Source organism: Oncorhynchus mykiss, chromosome 8 (assembly GCF_013265735.2).
Source record: "Oncorhynchus mykiss isolate Arlee chromosome 8, USDA_OmykA_1.1, whole genome shotgun sequence".
NCBI lineage: Eukaryota > Metazoa > Chordata > Actinopteri > Salmoniformes > Salmonidae > Oncorhynchus > Oncorhynchus mykiss.
The window spans coordinates 73,615,886-73,635,512 of record NC_048572.1 but is presented as its reverse complement, the minus strand read 5'-3'; the positions used below and the strand labels follow the sequence as shown (position 1 = coordinate 73,635,512).

Genomic DNA, 19,627 nt, shown 5'->3' with positions numbered 1-19,627 from the left:
AACATCAGCCTCCAATGATTCAGTGGGGAGAAATCCCCTATTAAATGACAATATTCTTCCCTCTCTGTTTCTGAACCCAACACCCCTTCAATATCCAAACCATCTATCAGCAATGCCAACCCACAGCCTCTGAAATACCACCCTAACAGTACAGTAAAATACCCCTTCATTATGCAAACCATCTATCAACAATACCAACCCACAGCCTCTGAAATACCACCCTAACAGTGCAGTAAAAGCATTCCCAACACCATTGCTAATCCTAGCAAGCATACTACACCCACCACTAATTCCAATCTCTATACAGTATACAACCCCAACAATACCACTGATTCCTATACATCCTCTCAACACCGCCATCTACTAACCCCACCAAACCACCAGGCCACTCCCCTAGCTGGTTTATTATATCATCAGTGAAGTAATATTTCTCGCTGATTTCTGCTTGCACACCCTGGGCAATCATCTTTCACACAATAGTTTGATCACAGAATGAAATGATTTACTATTATATTTAATCACTATGAGTTTGATTGTATATTTAGGCAACATAGTTACTGTAACTGCCCAACCCCAATGAAGTACTAGAAGTATGTGTTTGTATTTGAAGTAGGAGTTGATGGATGGGTTGACCACTGTTCTGTGTCTGATTCTATGGAGCCGCTGCTGCTCCTCCCTTTACTGCACCGGAGCCAATCAGGGCTGAATTCTTTGTGCAAGGGAGCCTATACATTTATATTACTGTTGTTCTGTACATTTAGCATCAAAGACATTACAGCACATTGGTCTAGACCTGACTATGAAAAAACAACTTTGTTATAGCATAGGCATTTTCTTCAGGAAACTGATGTTATACATGTGTTGCATAAATAAAATAAGTGTTTAAAAAAAATGCAGTTACAACAGCCACAAAGTACAAATAGGATGCCCTAGTGAGAACCGATAGCTAACACACACAGTGAAGGAGGAAGCAGAGACGAGCAGGCAGCTCTGGAAGATGCTCCATGGTGGAGTGTGGCTAATCAAACCCACTCCTTGAAAGCCAATGTTTCCCCAAAGAGAAGAGAAGTGCTTCCCTGCCCAGTCTAACCAATGTGCAGACTACTGTACACCAGTATGACAATGAACAGGTAGTCTGAACACTGGGAGGACGGAGCCGGACAGACAGACTCAGAGTGTCAGGCCATTCCATAGGCAGTAGGGCTGCACGGTTGCTGCTCTTTGCCTTCCTCCCTCATCCTCCTCCATTTTGGCATCAAGAAGTAGGGAACCCCCACCCGGTCCCCAAAATCACTGTTTTCTTTTCACCAGTCTGCGTAACCTCTTCTCCCCCTCTCTCGTTAGGTTTATTGTGTTTCTGTGTGTCGCTCCCATCGCGGTCCGTTTGGGTCATGCCGGCCAGGCAGAGTATCCAGGCTTGACGTGGCACATTCACTCAGATGACCGACCGGGACAGACTGGCTAAGCACTCTGGGAGGGGATATTACAAAAAAGAGAGAGGGAAAGAGAAAGGGAGGGAAAGAGAGTGAGGAAGAGGGAGGGACCCATGTGGCCATATATGGGTTGGAGTGACCCCTTGGGGAATACAAACTAGAGAGGTCTGCAAAGTGTATTTTTCATTTCTCATTTTCTACTCCCATTGTTTTGTCTAGTAATACCCTACCATGGCTCTGCAGCGGTCAGATCTGGGCACCTCTGTTGTTCCAGTTTTCTAAATCCTTCATTTTGTTTCTTCTTCAGGTCTCCCTCTCTTTCTTAACTTCACTCTGGAAGTTCTTCCTCTCCCTCCCTCCTTCCCTCCTCTCCTTCTCTCCTTCCCTCCTGCCCCCCTTGCCTCCTTCTCTCCCTCCCTCCTTCCCTCCTTCTCTCCTTCCCTCCTTCTCTCCCTCCTTCCCTCCTTCTCTCTGTCTCTCTGTACTGTTAAGCGGTAGCAGATGTTAAGTCAACACCAGGCTGTCATTTAATCTCTCCCCCCCTCTCTCTCCTTTTCTCACTCTCTCTCTACCTCTCCCTCTCTCTCTATCCCTTTCTCAACCTCCTTACCCGACAAATCAGGCAGGAAGTGGGCCCCTCTGGAATGGAAAGAAAAAATATTGAAGAAATAAGAGGGGGAGGGTTAATAGAGAGAAAGAGAGAAAGAGAGAGAATGTGAGTGTGAAGAATTGAGATGGCGAGGATGGAGAGATGGATGGATTGAGTGATGGAGAGATGGATGGATTGAGTGATGGAGAGATGGATGGATTGAGTTATGGAGAATTTTACATTACTTTTTACTCTCCATCTTGACTTGTTGCACCCACCTTTAAAACTGTGTCATGCTCAGTGTTATCCAGACAAGCAGCCCTCTGTTTCTTCTGATGTCCATGTTCACATACACACCGCAGAGTCCCCTGAGTCCCCTGTGTTTCTCCACATCTGTGTTTCCATAGCCAGAAGGTTTCTTCCAGCCCAGCTCCACCTCCCGTAGCAAGAAGGTTTCCTCCAGCCCAGCTCTCCCTCCCGTAGCAAGAAGGTTTCCTCCAGCCCAGCTCTCCCTCCCGTAGCAAGAAGGTTTCCTCCAGCCCAGCTCTCCCTCCCGTAGCAAGAATGTTTCCTCCAGCCCAGCTCCCTCTCCCGTAGCCAAAAGGTTTCCTCAAGCCCCAGCTCCCCCTCCCGTAGCCAGAAGGTTTCCTCCAGCCCAGCTCCACCTCCCATAGCAAGGTTTCCTCCAGCCCAGCTCCACCTCCCGTAGCAAGAAGGTTTCTTCCAGCCCAGCTCCCCCTCCCGTAGCAAGAAGGTTTCCTCCAGCACCAGCTCCCCTCCCGTAGCCAGAAGGTTTCCTCCAGCCCCAGCTCCCCCTCCCATATCCAGAAGGTTTCCTCCAGCCCAGCTCCCCCTCCCATAGCCAAAAGGTTTCCTCCAGCCCCAGCTCCCCCTCCCGTAGCCAGAAGGTTTCCTCCAGCCCAGCTCCCCCTCCCGTAGCCAAAAGGTTTCCTCAAGCCCCAGCTCCCCCTCCCGTAGCCAGAAGGTTTCCTCCAGCACCAGCTCCCTCTCCCGTAGACAAAACGTTTCCTCCAGCCCAGCTCCCCCTCCCGTAGCAAGAAGGTTTCCTCCAGCCCAGCTCTCCCTCCCGTAGCAAGAAGGTTTCCTCCAGCCCAGCTCTCCCTCCCGTAGCAAGAATGTTTCCTCCAGCCCCAGCTCCCCCTCCCATATCCAGAAGGTTTCCTCCAGCACCAGCTCCCCCTCCCGTAGCCAAAAGGTTTCCTCCAGCCCCAGCTCCCCCTCCCGTAGCCAGAAGGTTTCCTCCAGCCCAGCTCCCCCTCCCATAGCCAAAAGGTTTCCTCAAGGCCCTGCTCCCCCTCCCGTAGCCAGAAGGTTTCCTCCAGCACCAGCTCCCTCTCCCGTAGACAAAACGTTTCCTCCAGCCCCAGCTCCCCCTCCCGTAGCCAGAAGGTCTCCTCCAGCACCAGCTCCCCCTCCTGTAGCCAAAAGGTTTCCTCCAGCACCAGCTCCCCCTCCCGTAGCCAGCAGGTCTCCTCCAGCACCAGCTCCCCCTCCCGTAGCCAGAAGGTTTCCTCCAGCACCAGCTCCCCCTCCCGTAGCCAAAAGGTTTCCTCCAGCACCAGCTCCCCCTCCCGTAGCCAGAAGGTCTCCTCCAGCACCAGCTCCCCCTTCCGTAGCCAGAAGGTTTCCTCCAGCACCAGCTCCCTCTCCCGTAGCCAGAAGGTTTCCTCCAGCACCAGCTCCCTCTCCCGTAGCCAGAAGGTTTCCTCCAGCCCCAGCTCCCTCTCCCATAGCCAGGTTTCCTCCAGCCCCAGCTCCCCCTCCCGTAGCCAGAAGGTTTCCTCCAGCACCAGCTCCCTCTCCCGTAGCCATAAGGTTTCCTCCAGCCCCAGCTCCCTCTCCCGTAGCCAGAAGGTTTCCTCCAGCACCAGCTCCCTCTCCCGTAGCCAGAAGGTTTCCTCCAGCCCCAGCTCCCTCTCGCGTAGCCAGGTTTCCTCCAGCCCCAGCTCCCTCTCCCGTAGCCAGGTTTCCTCCAGCCCCAGCTCCACCTCCCGTAGCTAGGTTTCCTCCAGCCCCAGCCCCAGCCCCCCCCCCCCCCCTCCCTCATCCCATAGCCAGAAGGTTTCCTCCAGCCCCAGGCCCCCCCCCCCTCCCTCATCCCATAGCCAGAAGGTTTCCTCCAGCCCCAGGTCCCCCTCCCTTACAGATGTACCATGGAGAACGACTGTGTCTTGACCAACACACTAATGACTTCCACATGTAGGCTTTCTCTTTCTCTCTCCTTTACCCTCCCTCTCCTGCCCCGCTCTACCTCTCACTCTCATTATTCTTCCCTTTTTCCACCTCCCCTCTATCTCCCCCTCTGTGCTCCCCCACCCTCTCTCCTCTCCCCTGCTCTCCCCCTAAATTCTCCCTCTCCTTACCCTTGTCTCCACATTCCCCTTCTCTCTCTTTTCCCTGGATCGTCGCCCAATTAAGCCAACCTCTTGATTAAAAATCGAACCAAAAAATATACATCATTTGACACACAGAGATCAGACAGTAATCAGAAAAGAAGTATGCATTTCCATGCTATGGTTCTTTGCATTTGCTTGTTTCTATTGTCAAACCTGATGGCCTCTTCCTTTCTGCATGTGTTTCTCAGGAGAAGGAGAAGAAATACATGCTCCCTCTTGACAACCTGAAGGTGCGAGACGTGGAGAAAGGCTTTATGTCCAGCAAGCACGCCTTCGCCATCTTCAACACCGAGCAGAGGTCTGGAATTGTAGCGGTACACAAGGGTTATTCAGCTGTGCCCTTAGGGGAACCTTTTTGGTTCCATGTAGAACTCTGTCTGTTTTCCAAGTAGAACCCTCTGTGAAACCCATAAGGGTTCTACCTGGAACCAAAAATTGTTATTCAAAGAGTTCACCTATGCGGACAGCCGAAGAACCCTTTTAGGTTCTACTGTAGATAGCACCTTTTTTTCTAAGTGTACTTTTACTTTAAATATTCCTACTTTGGTACCACTACTTCTAATAACACAAACTGTACAGGAAGACAGAAACCAATGTGGCTGGTGGGTTTCTTCTCTTCCTAGGCTTTATTTAACTAGATGGGCCTGCCACCCCCTGCCTTGACCCCTAAGGGGACCCGGAAGCAGTGTATCTAACTTCCTCCTCCCCTCCCCTGTGTTGTGGTCCGACAGGAACGTGTACAAGGACAACCGTTTCCTGGAGCTGGCCTGTGACACTCAGGATGAGGTGGACAGTTGGAGGGCTTCTCTCCTACGCGCTGGGGTCTACCCCGAAAGATCTTCCAATGTGAGTGACTGCTGCACGGGCCACCAGCGTTGGGGACAATTCCATTTCCATTCAGTCTATTCACAAAGCCAGCCGAATTGGCTGAATCTAAATGGAATTGACCTCGACCCTGGTGCCCAACACTGTGACCACTTCCTGTGGCATCACCCGATATTAGTCACTGACTCACTGTAACTCCTGTCCACCACATCTTACGTATTACCCATGACTACCCCTCACTCCCTTCCCATGTTGCACTTCTGTCATATCTATTCTTATTATTTATGAATTTTTCTTAAACCTGTGTGCTTGCATGGTAATGTACATTGCTAAATATGCATTTTGAATGTATAATCCAGTATACAGTACCAGTCAAACGTTTGGACACACCTACTCATTCTAGGGTTTTTCTTTATATTTACTATTTTCCACATTGTAGAAGAATAGTGAAGAATGGAATCATGTAATAACCAAAAAAGTGTTCAACAAATGAAAATAAATGTTATATTTGAGATTCTTCAAAGTAGCCACCCTTTGCCTTGATGACAGCTTTGCAGACTCTTGGCATTCTCTCAACCAGCTTCACCTGGAATGCTTTTCCAACAGAGTTCCCACATATGCTGAGTACTTGTTGGCTCCAACTCATCCCAAACCATCTCAATGGTCAGGTGATTGTGGAGGCCAGGTCATCTGATGCAGCACTCCATCACTCTCCTTCTTGGTCAAATAAAATAGTCCTTACACAGCCTGGGGGTGTGTTGGGTCCTTGTTTTGTTGAAAACCATATGATAGTTCCACTAAGCGCAAACCAGATGGGATGGTGTATCGATGCAGAATGCTGTGGTAGCCATGCTGGTTAAGTGTGCCTGAAATTCTAAATAAATCACTGACAATGTCCCCAGCAAAGCACCCCCACACCCCACACCATATTTCCACCGGTCTAATGTCCATTGCTCATGTTTCTTGGCCCAAGCAAGTCTCATCTTATTATTGGTGTCCTTTAATAGGGGTTTCTTTGCAGCAATTCAACCATGAAGGCCTGATTCACACAGTCAGTCTCCTCTGAAAAGTTGATGTTGAGATGTGTCTGTTACTTGAACTCTGAAGCATTTATTTGGGCTTCAGTTTCTGTGGCTGGTAACTAATGAACTTCTCTGCACCAGAGGTAACTGGGTTTTCCTTTCCTGTGGTGGTCCTCATGAGAGCCAGTTTCATCATAGCGCTTGATGGTTTTTTGCGACTTTCACATTTCTAGAAATGTTCTGTGTTGACTGACCTTCATGTCTTAAAGTAATGATGGACTGTCGTTTCTCTTTGCTTATTTGAGCTGTTCTTGCCATAATATGGACTTGGTATTTTACCAAATAGGGCTATCTTCTGTATACCAACCCTACCTTGTCACAACACAACTGATGGGTCATATCCATTAAGAAGGAAAGAAATTCCACAAATTTACTTTTAATAAGGCACACCTGTTAATTGAAATGCATTCCAGCTGACTACCTCATGAAGCTGGTTGAGAGAATGCCAAGAGTGTGCAAAGCTGTCATCAAGGCAAAGATTGGCTACTTTGAAGTTTCTCAAATATAAAATACATTTAGATTTGTTTAACACTTTTTTGGTTACTACATGATTACATGTGTGTTTTGATGTCTTTAATATTATTCTACAATGTAGAAAATAGTACAAATAAAGAAATACACTTGAATGAGTAGGTGTGTCCAAACCTTTGACTGGTACTGTATGTTTTTACAATTTAAAAAAGTCATATCTCTCCTATCACTTCCCAAGTGACTCATCATATCACTTTAATCTCTCCATCCTCTCTGTCTTTCTCCCTGAAGATTGATGTAAGTGTGAAGATGATGTAACTAGTCACAATAGCTGTAGGCTACATTTTGTTGATATGCTATTTGTACTTGTAACTCGTTTTTGTTAAAAGATTTTAGCCCTTTTTAAAAGTCTGTGCTATGGTTGTTTCTGATGTACAGAGCTTTGTGATTTCCGTTTGTAATGAAAAGCGCACTACAAATAAAGTTATTATTATTTGTCATTGATAAACACAATTTTTCTGCATCTAAAGATGCAAGCCACTAGCTCTGTATTGCTAAATACAGGTGTGTTAAAACTAAAAGCCCTTTTCCTCCAGGTGGAGAGTGAGGGCGGCGGCTCCTCGTCCTCGTCCCAGGACAACTTTTCCATGGACCCTCAGCTGGAGCGAAAAGTGGAAACCATCCGCAACCTAGTCGACTCCTACATGGCCATCGTCAACAAGTGCATCCGCGACCTCATGCCCAAGACCATTATGCACCTCATGATCAGCAACGTAAGAGACCTCTGCTTCACGCTGGCGTAGTGCTATCAGAACTGGGTTCAAATGGTAGTTGAAATCTTTAAAATACCTTCAGCGTCAAATTGAGCCTGACTGGTGTGCAACTTTTTAGATTATTCTAATGGTTTCTTTGTGCTAGGCAAGCTAAATCAAATCAGATTTTATTTGTCACATAAACAAAAGTTGTAGACCGATGGAAAGTTAAATATATACAGGAAGTACCAGATAATAACATGGTTATATACAGGAAAGTACGAGGTAATATGATGGCTATATACAGAGAGTACCAGGTAATAACATGGCTCTACACAGGGAGTACCAGGTAATAACATGGCTCTATACAGGGAGTACCAGGTAATAACATGGCTATATACTGAGAGTACCAGGTAATAACATGGCTATATACTGAGAGTACCAGGTAATAACATGGCTATATACTGAGAGTACCAGGTAATAACATGGCTCTATACAGGGAGTACCAGGTAATAACATGGCTATATACTGAGAGTACCAGGTAATAACATGGCTCTATACTGAGAGTACCAGGTAATAACATGGCTCTATACAGGGAGTACCAGGTAATAACATGGCTCTATACAGGGAGTACCAGGTAATAACATGGCTCTATACAGGGAGTACCAGGTAATAACATGGCTCTATACAGGGAGTACCAGGTAATAACATGGCTCTATACTGAGAGTACCAGGTAATAACATGGCTCTATACAGGGAGTACCAGGTAATAATATGGCTCTATACTGAGAGTACCAGGTAATAACATGGCTCTATACAGGGAGTACCATGTAATAACATGGCTCTATACAGGGAGTACCAGGTAATAACATGGCCCTATACAGGGAGTACCAGGTAATAACATGGCTCTATACAGGGAGTACCAGGTAAAAACATGGCTCTATACAGGGAGTACCAGGTAATAACATGGCTCTATACAGGGAGTACCAGGTAATAACATGGCTCTATACAGGGAGTACCAGTACCGAGTTGATGTTCAGCGGTACAAGCTAATAATGTGGCTATATAGAGGGAGTACCAGTACCAAGTTGATGTTCAGCGGTACGAGGTAATAATGTGGCTATATAGAGGGAGTACCAGTACCAAGTTGATGTTCAGCGGTACAAGGTAATAATGTGGCTATATACAGGGAGTACCAGTACCGAGTTGATGTTCAGCGGTACAAGGTAATAATGTGGCTATATACAGGGAGTACCAGTACCAAGTTGATGTTCAGCGGTACAAGGTAATAATGTGGCTATATATAGGGAGTACCAGTACCGAGTTGATGTTCAGCGGTACGAGGTAATAATGTGGCTATATAGAGGGAGTACCAGTACCGAGTTGATGTTCAGCGGTACGAGGTAATAATGTGGCTATATAGAGGGAGTACCAGTACCAAGTTGATGTTCAGCGGTACAAGGTAATAATGTGGCTATATACAGGGAGTACCAGTACCAAGTTGATGTTCAGCGGTACAAGGTAATAATGTGGCTATATACAGGGAGTACCAGGTAATAATGTGGCTATATAGAGGGAGTACCAGTACCGAGTTGATGTTCAGCGGTACGAGGTAATAATGTGGCTATATACAGGGAGTACCAGGTAATAATGTGGCTATATACAGGGAGTACCAGTACCGAGTTGATGTTCAGCGGTACGAGGTAATAATGTGGCTATATACAGGGAGTACCAGTACCGAGTTGATGTTCAGCGGTATGAGGTAATAATGTGGCTATATACAGGGAGTACCAGTACCAAGTTGATGTTCAGCGGTACGAGGTAATAATGTGGCTATAAACAGGGAGTACCAGCACCGAGTTGATGTTCAGCGGTACAAGGTAATAATGTGGCTATATACAGGGAGTACCAGTTAATAATGTGGCTATATACAGGGAGTACCAGTACCAAGTTGATGTTCAGCGGTACGAGGTAATAATGTGGCTATATACAGGGAGTACCAGGTAATAATGTGGCTATATAGAGGGAGTACCAGTACCAAGTTGATGTTCAGCGGTACAAGGTAATAATGTGGCTATATACAGGGAGTACCAGGTAATAATGTGGCTATATAGAGGGAGTACCAGTACCAAGTTGATGTTCAGCGGTACGAGGTAATAATGTGGCTATATACAGGGAGTACCAGGTAATAATGTGGCTATATAGAGGGAGTACCAGTACCAAGTTGATGTTCAGCGGAACGAGGTAATAATGTGGCTATATACAGGGAGTACCAGGTAATAATGTGGCTATATAGAGGGAGTACCAGGTAATAATGTGGCTATATACAGGGAGTACCAGTACCGAGTTGATGTTCAGCGGTACAAGGTAATAATGTGGCTATATACAGGGAGTACCAGTACCGAGTTGATGTTCAGCGGTACAAGGTAATAATGTGGCTATATACAGGGAGTACCAGTACCGAGTTGATGTTCAGCGGTACGAGGTAATAATGTGGCTATATACAGGGAGTACCAGGTAATAATGTGGCTTTATACAGGGAGTACCAGTACCAAGTTGATGTTCAGTAGTACGAGGTAATAATGTGGCTATATACAGGGAGTACCAGGTAATAATGTGGCTATATACAGGGAGTACCAGGTAATAATGTGGCTATATACAGGGAGTACCAGGTAATAATGTGGCTATATAGAGGGAGTACCAGGTAATAATGTGGCTATATACAGGGAGTACCAGGTAATAATGTGGCTATATACAGGGAGTACCAGGTAATAATGTGGCTATATAGAGGGAGTACCAGGTAATAATGTGGCTATATACAGGGAGTACCAGGTAATAATGTGGCTATATAGAGGGAGTACCAGGTAATAATGTGGCTATATACAGGGAGTACCAGGTAATAATGTGGCTATATAGAGGGAGTACCAGGTAATAATGTGGCTATATACAGGGAGTACCAGGTAATAATGTGGCTATATAGAGGGAGTACCAGGTAATAATGTGGCTATATACAGGGAGTACCAGGTAATAATGTGGCTATATACAGGGAGTACCAGGTAATAATGTGGCTATATACAGGGAGTACCAGGTAATAATGTGGCTATATAGAGGGAGTACCAGGTAATAATGTGGCTATATACAGGGAGTACCAGGTAATAATGTGGCTATATACAGGGAGTACCAGGTAATAATGTGGCTATATACAGGGAGTACCAGGTAATAATGTGGCTATATAGAGGGAGTACCAGGTAATAATGTGGCTATATACAGGGAGTACCAGGTAATAATGTGGCTATATACAGGGAGTACCAGGTAATAATGTGGCTATATACAGGGAGTACCAGGTAATAATGTGGCTATATAGAGGGAGTACCAGGTAATAATGTGGCTATATACAGGGAGTACCAGGTAATAATGTGGCTATATACAGGGAGTACCAGGTAATAATGTGGCTATATACAGGGAGTACCAGGTAATAATGTGGCTATATACAGGGAGTACCAGGTAATAATGTGGCTATATACAGGGAGTACCAGGTAATAATGTGGCTATATAGAGGGAGTACCAGGTAATAATGTGGCTATATACAGGGAGTACCAGGTAATAATGTGGCTATATACAGGGAGTACCAGGTAATAATGTGGCTATATACAGGGAGTACCAGGTAATAATGTGGCTATATACAGGGAGTACCAGGTAATAATGTGGCTATATACAGGGAGTACCAGGTAATAATGTGGCTATATACAGGGAGTACCAGGTAATAATGTGGCTATATACAGGGAGTACCAGGTAATAATGTGGCTATATACAGGGAGTACCAGGTAATAATGTGGCTATATACAGGGAGTACCAGTACCAAGTTGATGTTCAGCGGTACCAGGTAATATTTTATTTTATTTTATTTAACCTTTAGTTCACTAGGCAAATCAGTTAAAAACAAATGCTTATTTACAATGATGGCCTACACCGGCCAAACCCGGACGCCGCTGGGCCAATTGTGCACCGCCCTACGGGACTCCGGATGTGATGCAGCCTGATGGCTATATAGACATGGCTATATACAGGGAGTAGCTGTAACGAGTCGATGTGTAGGGAGGGGTATTATGTAATTGAGGTAGGTATGTACATATAGAAAAGGGGTAAAGTGAGTCAATGCATATAGTACAGGTAGCCATTTGATTAGCTATTTAGCAGTCTAGTTTAGCAGTCTAATGGCTTGGAAGTAGAAACTGTTCAGGGTGCTATTGGTTCCAGACTTTCTGCATTGGTAAATCAAACAGTTTGGGTTTCCGTAAAGCACTAGCTGACAATTATTGTTGTAATAAGGGCTTTATAAACATATTTGAATGAGTGATTGATTTATCCATCAATTCTCTCTCCTGCCACCAGGTGAAGGACTTCATCAACGCGGAGCTGCTGGCCCAGCTGTACTCAGCCGGGGACCAGGGTGCCCTGATGGATGAGTCCCAGGAGCAGGTCCAGAGGAGGGATGAGGTCCTCAGGACCCACCAGTCCCTGAAGGAGGCCCTGGCCATCATAGGAGACATCTCCACCACCACCATCTCCACCCCCATGCCGCCGCCCGTGAACGACTGGCGCAGTGGAGGCGGCAACAGGTAGGCATCCTGGTAGTCCATTGAGAAGGACTACCCTAGACCCTAGACATTGATCTAAGTGTAGTGTAGTCAACTCTTGTTCTAATAATGGTGAAGATGTTGGGATTGGCCAGCAGGAGACCCAGGTTTGCACTGATTTCCAAGAAGACTATGTTATTATTATTATTACATTTTTTACTTGGATAGTGTTGCGAAATAAAAAAAGGAAATCACAAATAGTTAAGTCAATTTACCTGTTATGTCAAGAATATGTCATATACGAGAGGTCACTGAGGGCCATATCTCCACCCCCCCAGGTCTCCTCCAACCAGCCCCACTGGTTCCAGGAGGATGTCATCAGGCCAGCGCCCTAGTCCCGGAGGGGGGCGAGGGGCTCCACCCCCTCCTAACCGCCCAGGACCCCTGGGGCCCTTCAACAACAGTGCTGATAGCCCCCAGGTCCCCAGCCGCCCCAACCGGGCCCCTCCCAGCATCCCCAGGTGAGGCCAGCCCAGGGCCTATGTGCTCCTTTATGGTTCAGTTGGTCAGAGCATGATCGTGTGTACTAAAAGCAAGGGTTTAATTCACACATGGATCACAAACTAAAAATGTATGCAGTCATTGTAAATTGCTTTGGCCTTTAGATTAAAGGGTCTGATATGTATACATAGAGACCACAGGAGGTAGGCGGCACCTTAATTGGGGAGGACAGGTTGGTGGTAATGGCTGGAGCATAATAAGTGGGACGGTATCAAATACATCAAAGACATGGTTTCTATGTGTTTGATGCCATTCCATTTGCTCCGTTCCAGACATTATTATGAGCAGTCCTGCCTTTGCTAGCCTCAACTGATAGATACACTGAACACTATTTGGTACCCATTACTGGTGGTAACGATCAGTTTTTCCTGACCATATAACCTGACTCAACTCCCTACATCATGTATAGAAGTTCCACTGTCTAATTTAAAGGGGAATATTTTAAGGGTTATTATACTGAACAAAAATGTAAACGCAACATGTAAAGTGGCCACATGTTTCATGAGCTGAAATAAAAGATCCCAGAAATGTTCCAAACGTACAAATCAAATCAAATTTATTTATATAGCCCTTCGTACATCAGCTGATATCTCAAAGTGCTGTACAGAAACCCAGCCTAAAACCCCAAACAGCAAGCAATGCAGGTGTAAAAGCTTATTTCTGTTACATCCCTGTTAGTGAGCATTTCTCCTTTACCAAGATAATCCATCCACCTGACAGGTGTGGCATATCAATAAGCTGATTAAACAGCATGATCATTACACAAGTGCACCTTGTGCTGGGGACAATAAGAGGCCACTCTAAAATGTACAGTTTTGTCACTCAACACAATGCCACAGATGTCTCAAGTTGAGGGAGTGTGCAATTGACATGCTGACTGCAGGAATGTCCACCAGAGCTGTTGCCAGAGAATTTAATGTTCATTTCTCTATCATAAGCTGCCTCCAACGTCATTTTAGAGATTTTAGCAGTACGTCCAACGACCACGTGTAATCACGCCAGCCCAGGACCTCCACATCCTGTTTCTTCACCTGCGGGATATTCTGAGACCAGCCACCCAGACAGCTGATGAAACTGAGGAGTATTCCTGTCTGCAATAAAGCCCTTTTGTGGGGAACAACTCATTCTGATTGGCTGGGCCTGGCTCCCAAGTGGATGGGCCTATGCCCTCCCAGACCCATCCATGGCTGCACCTCTGCCCAGTCATGAGAAATCCATAGATTCGGGCCTAATGAATTTATTTAAATTGACTGATTTCCTTATATGAGCTGTAACTGTAGAGTAGGGGCCTGAGGGCACACACTTAATGTGTTGTGAAGTCAGTTGTGAATGTATTGTAAGGTTTTTAAAATTGTATAACTGCCTTAATGTTGCTGGACCCCTGCCTTGGCAGCAGCTAATGGGGATCCTTAATACAAATACCAAATACATTTTTTTTTATTGTTGCATGTTGCGTTTATATTCTTGTTCAGTATCGTTCAACTAAAACACACAAACACATTCCAGTAGTTTGTGGTTACTGAAGCAAGGAAGTCCACCAGCTGAAGTGTTTCTCAACACCACTTCCAAATTCAGGATGACACTTTTTCTCTGTTTCTTTCTCTGAAGTCACTATTTCTCTTTTAACACCTGTCCTTTATGCTATTGCTAATTGCCTGTTTTTAACCCTTTTTCAACTAACTTAACTCTCTGCTTCTCTCCAACTCTCCTACTCTCTTCTCTCTCTCTCTCTCTCTCTCTCTCTGTCATACTTCATCCTCTAAACACTACTGCCCTCCCACCCTCCCTTCCTCCCCCGCCCCCAGTCGGCGACCTCCTCCTTCTCCAACAAGAAATGTCCCCCCATCTTAAGCAGTCAAAAGAGCTTGTGATCTCTTAAGGGCCTAGCGCTCATCCCCTAGCGCTCATCTGTCCCCATACCAACCCCATTCCCCCTATCCTCCACAAGCCCCTCTTCTGTCTATCCTTTACATAGTGCAGACATTGAACCTTTTGCCCTCTGTCCCTGACCCCTGACCTCACGCCAGGTGACGATCGATGTCCATGTATCTATGTACAGTATGGTGCTTGTCTTGTGGTGTATCTTTCTGTATGTGTGCTTGTGCTCACCTGTGGTCCAGGTCTGTTTAGCAGATCCAGTTCCAACTGAGTTTCAGCCCCTAGAAAACCTCCATCTCCCTTACCTAGAACCCAACTTGCTGTCCCTAGAACCCCATCCTCACCCTCCACCCACCTCCACCTAGACCCCACTTGCTGCTTCTCTACATATCTATGCTCAGCAGTGGCACTGCCCTACCCATTCCAAAATGCAGCATGGCACATAGGTTGCTTTTATTGCATGTGTGTGTGTGTGTGTGTGTGTGTGTGTGTGTGTGTGTGTGTGTGTGTGTGTGTGGGAGGGGGTCTAATTGGCCTATCTGGGCCAAGTTAGTTTTAGTATCATATATTACATATTGTACAACACCTTCTTTCTGTGGGTTATTGGCTAGGTGTTCTTCTCTTAGAGAGGAAAGAATATGTCTTAGTGGAGTGTGTGTGCGTGTGTGTGAATGTAAGTGTGTGCATATATTTGTGCATATATATGTGTGTGAGAGTGTGCCAACACGTGTGCATGTATTGTCTGTCTGCACGTTGGTTTGATGTTTGAGTTGTAAGCTGTTAATAAATCAAGACCCTTGGGACTAATTTGATGTTGGATTACTGTGTGATTTGTTCCTGTGTTGTAGTAGCAGTCAATACACATAGAACAAGGCTGAGGACATTGTTCAAAGCAAAACAGCCTCAATAAATGGTATGCCTGTATCTACTGTATCACTGGTCAAGTGGAAATCTTCCTCACACCTTTAAGCTCAAACTCACAGAGGCTGGCTGGCGAGATGGAAGGAAGTATTCCCAACACACAGAGAGACAGAGAAATACACTGATATTACCGGCAACAATTATGGGAAGATACATATCTCTGTGTGACTGAGAACAGTGACATTCTCCATTTAGCCTTTGCCTCAGGTTGGATTCAAACCTCCCCTGTGTTCATGACTGATCACATGCCACTTCAGAACTGTGTAAAACATATCCTCCTCTCCCTGTCCTCTCCTTTTCTCCTCTCCCTCTTCCTCCCCAGTCCTGAGTCCAGTCAGCCACTGTGCCCAGAGCTTAAGGTGGATTTGTGTAAAGTGCTCTCTGTCAGTTTGTTATTGTGTATGTATGTGGTCCTCTTTTGAGACTGTGTTCTGCAGTACATACATACACACCAAGGTATTAATAATACAGAGGTGACTGTTGACTATAATGACCTTGTTACAATCTAGCGCTTGTTCTCTCAATGTCTCTAGTGTTCTCTCGCTCTACTTCTCTAAATAGATCAATTAGACCGCCATAGTGGCATGAGTTACAAGTCTGTATTGCCAAAGTTAATTATAAAAAGGAAATCATACAATATCAAGCAGAACATCAACAATGTGGTTCCTATAGTTATGAAAATATATTGTATGTAGGAGGATTTAGATTAATTGGGAATTGAATTGCAACAGTGGTTCTTTTCTTTCTGTGTGTCTGTATCTCTCTTCAATAAACTATTCCCCTCCCACTTTCCCTTTGTCCAAAATGTTTCTCTTCAAAATATAGTAATCTGATTAACCCATGCAGGCTAAACTATTAGCCCCTCCACTGGAAACAGTAGCTGAACATACACGTTGTTGAAAGGACATTCACAGACTGCACTGCACATAATACTAAGACAGAAGGTTTGTTTAAATGAATCAGATATGAAACTCAACTAAAATCAACTGATTTTATTGTGGTAAATTTATTAGGCCATCATCACCATGATCTATAATGATAGTTATACAGACAGGAACAGTACACTTATTTTCCCAGAAGATGGCGGTGGTTAGCCATAACCAGTCCGTCACTTATTATCAGGCAGATGAACACGTCCTCATCAGCATTGAGTTGCATTGCATCACTTTTGTTTTTCTTTTGACATGAAGTACTGTTCTACACAGAGTAGACTATGTTTAAAAAAAAGTTGTAATATGTACAGAATAATTTTGTTATTGTCATAGCTGGGCTATTTTCTAAAAGACAATGAGAAAATAAAGCAACTCGGAATACATATTTTTCTGCTGAAAGCTCCAACTTGTCCATGTGGGGTCAAACGACATTAGGAGGGCTAGCTCGGAACTGCTGAAAATTGATTTTAAAGAACTGATTCTAAGTATGAATGATTCCAAAAAGCGGCCAATTACTTCAGGGCCGGTACCATCAATGGGCCACGGATGTGAAAGATTCTGCAGGCTACTGACATTACACACCTGGCTAAAAGACTACTGTAGCTCTGCTGCCATAACTTTTATAGATAACTTTGACACTTTTTGGAAACAGAAGATGCTCTACAGGAATTATGGAGTCTATCAAATCATCTTGGTTCCTGGACTCTGTCCGCGCATTTCAAGGCTGCATTGAGACAATGACTTATCCATGACCCAAGCCCTGCTCAGATAATCCCCACCATTGTGTCGCTGAGCTGTTGTAGTGCTGCTGCAAATGTACATTGGCCCAGGGGTATTAGCATTCATAATGTAAGAAAATGTAATTTATGTCCCTCTAACTCCCCTCAATGCCTCTGTCAATCCTTCAGCTATTGTATGCAGTAAAACAGTCCTGTAGCTTAGCATCTGCTTCGTCTGACCACTTTTTTATTGATCTAGTCACTGGTGCTTCCTGCTTTAATTGTTGCTTGTAAGCAGGAATCAGGAGGATAGAATTATGTTCAGATTTACCAAATGGAGGGCGAAGGAGAGCTTTGTATGCGTCTCTGTGTGTGGAGTAAAGGTGGTCCAGAGTTTTTTCCCCTTTGGTTGCACATTTAACATGCTGATAGACATTTGGTGAGACGGATTTAAGTTTCCCTGCATTAAAGTCCACGGCTACTCTGGGTGAGCGTTTTCCTGTTTGCTTATTGCGGAATACAGCTCATTCAGTGCGGTCAGAATCAGTCTGTTGTGGTATGGAGACAGCCTTGAAAAATACAGATGAAAACTCTCTAGGTAGATAGTGTGGTGTACAGCTTATCATGAGATACTCTACCTCAGGCGAGCAAAACCTCGAGACTTCCTTGGATATCGTGCATCAGCTGTTATTTACAAAATTACATAGTCCACCTCCCCTTGTCTTACCAGACGCCGCTGTTCTGTCCTGCCGATACGGCGTATAACCAGCTAACTGTATGTTGATAATGTTGTCGTTCAGACATGAAGCATAAGCTATTACAGTTTTGGTAGTTTAATCTTCCACGTAGGTCATCGATTTTATTTTCAAAAGATTGCACGTTTGCTATTAGAATGGAAGGAAGTGGGGGATTATTTGATCGCCTACGAATTGTCCGAAGGCAGCCCGTCCTCTGGCTTCTTTTTCTCTGCCTTCTCTTCAAATTACGGGGATCTGGGCCTGTTCCCTCGGAAGCAGTATATCATTCAAGTCGGGCTCGTCGGACTCGTTAAAGGAAAAAAAGGATTCTGCCAGTCCGTTTTGAGTAATCGCAGTCTTGATGTCCAGAAGATGTTTTCGGTCATAAAAGTTGGTAGCAGCAACATTATGTACAAAATAAGTAAGTCTCTTCTTTTTTTTTTTCTTTTTTTTACAGAAAGTCGACCATTAGGCCTGATTCACGCAGTCTCCTTTGAACAGTTGATGCTGAGATGTATCTGTTACATGAACTCTGCGAAGCATTTATTTGGGCTGCAATCTGAGGTGCAGTTAACTCTAATGAACTTATTCTCTGCAACAGAGGTAACTCTGGGTCTTCCTTTCATGTGGCTGTCCTCATGAGAGCCAGTTTCATCATAGCGCTTGATGGTTTTTGCGACTGCACTTGAAGAAACATTCAAAGTTTTTGACATTTTCCAGATTGACTGACCTTCATGTCTTAAAGTAATGATGGACTGTCATTTATCTTTGCTTATTTTGAGCTGTTCTTGCCATAATATAGACTTGGTATTTTACCAAATAGGGCTATCTTCTGAATACCACCCCTACCTGGACACAACACAACTGGCACACCTGTTAATTAAAATGCATTCCAGGTGACTACCTCATGAAGCTGGTTGAGAGAATGCCAATAGTGTGCAAAGCTGTCATCAAGGCACAGGGTGGCTACCTTGAATAATCTCTAATATAAAATATTTTATTTGTTTAACACTTTTTTGGTTACTACGTGATTCCACATTTCATAGTGTTGATGTCTTAACTATTATTCTACAATGTAGAAAATAGTAAAAATAAATAAAAACCCTCGAATGAGTAGCTGTGTCCAAACTTTTGACTGGTACTGTACATGGAGAGCTAACATTAATAATATGCACGTCAATCTCTCTCGGTTTAAAGTAGAGGAGAGATTGACTTCATCACTACTCTTTTTTTGTGAGAAGTATTGACATGTTGAATGCACCGAGCTGTCTGTTTAAACTACCAACACACAGCTCAGACACCCATGCATACCCCACAAGACATGCCACCGGAGTTCTCTTCACAGTCTCCAAGTCCAGAACAGGCAATTGGAGGCACACAGTACGGAACAGCTAATGGGGATCCTTAATAAATACAAACACAAACGCTTAAAAAAAAGCTAAAATCAAATCAAATTGTATTTGTCACATGCACTGAATACAACAGGTGTAGGTCGAGCTTACAGTGGAATGCTTACTTACAAGCTCTTTCCCAAAGATGCAGAGTTAAATGGATGCACAAGAATAAAGCTATACAAGGAGTATTTTAAAAGAATACTTCCAACTCATCAATTAGTAATTTGCCAATTTCCTGTAAAGGTCCATTCCCCTATATAGTACTCAACAACAAAATGTTTTTTTAACTGTCACATTTTACACTCATTTGTATCATAGTTCAAAATCAGAGTATGGGGAT

General features: G+C 44.7%; 1 protein-coding gene across 2 annotated transcripts in view; it reads left to right on the top strand.

The window, feature by feature from the left end:
* The window catches only part of LOC110530525 (dynamin-3), a 49,460-nt gene extending 33,165 nt beyond the window's left edge, over positions 1-16,295 (top strand). For both annotated transcript variants that reach the window (XM_036986181.1, XM_036986182.1), the window contains exons 16-21: positions 4,628-4,737; positions 5,171-5,285; positions 7,414-7,590; positions 11,961-12,187; positions 12,484-12,666; positions 14,512-16,295. In XM_036986181.1, coding sequence (XP_036842076.1) covers positions 4,628-4,737; positions 5,171-5,285; positions 7,414-7,590; positions 11,961-12,187; positions 12,484-12,666; positions 14,512-14,557 — 858 coding nt within the window. In that variant the 3' untranslated portion in view covers positions 14,558-16,295. The remainder of the gene's footprint in view (positions 1-4,627; positions 4,738-5,170; positions 5,286-7,413; positions 7,591-11,960; positions 12,188-12,483; positions 12,667-14,511) is intronic.
* Positions 16,296-19,627: the final 3,332 nt, after the last annotated feature.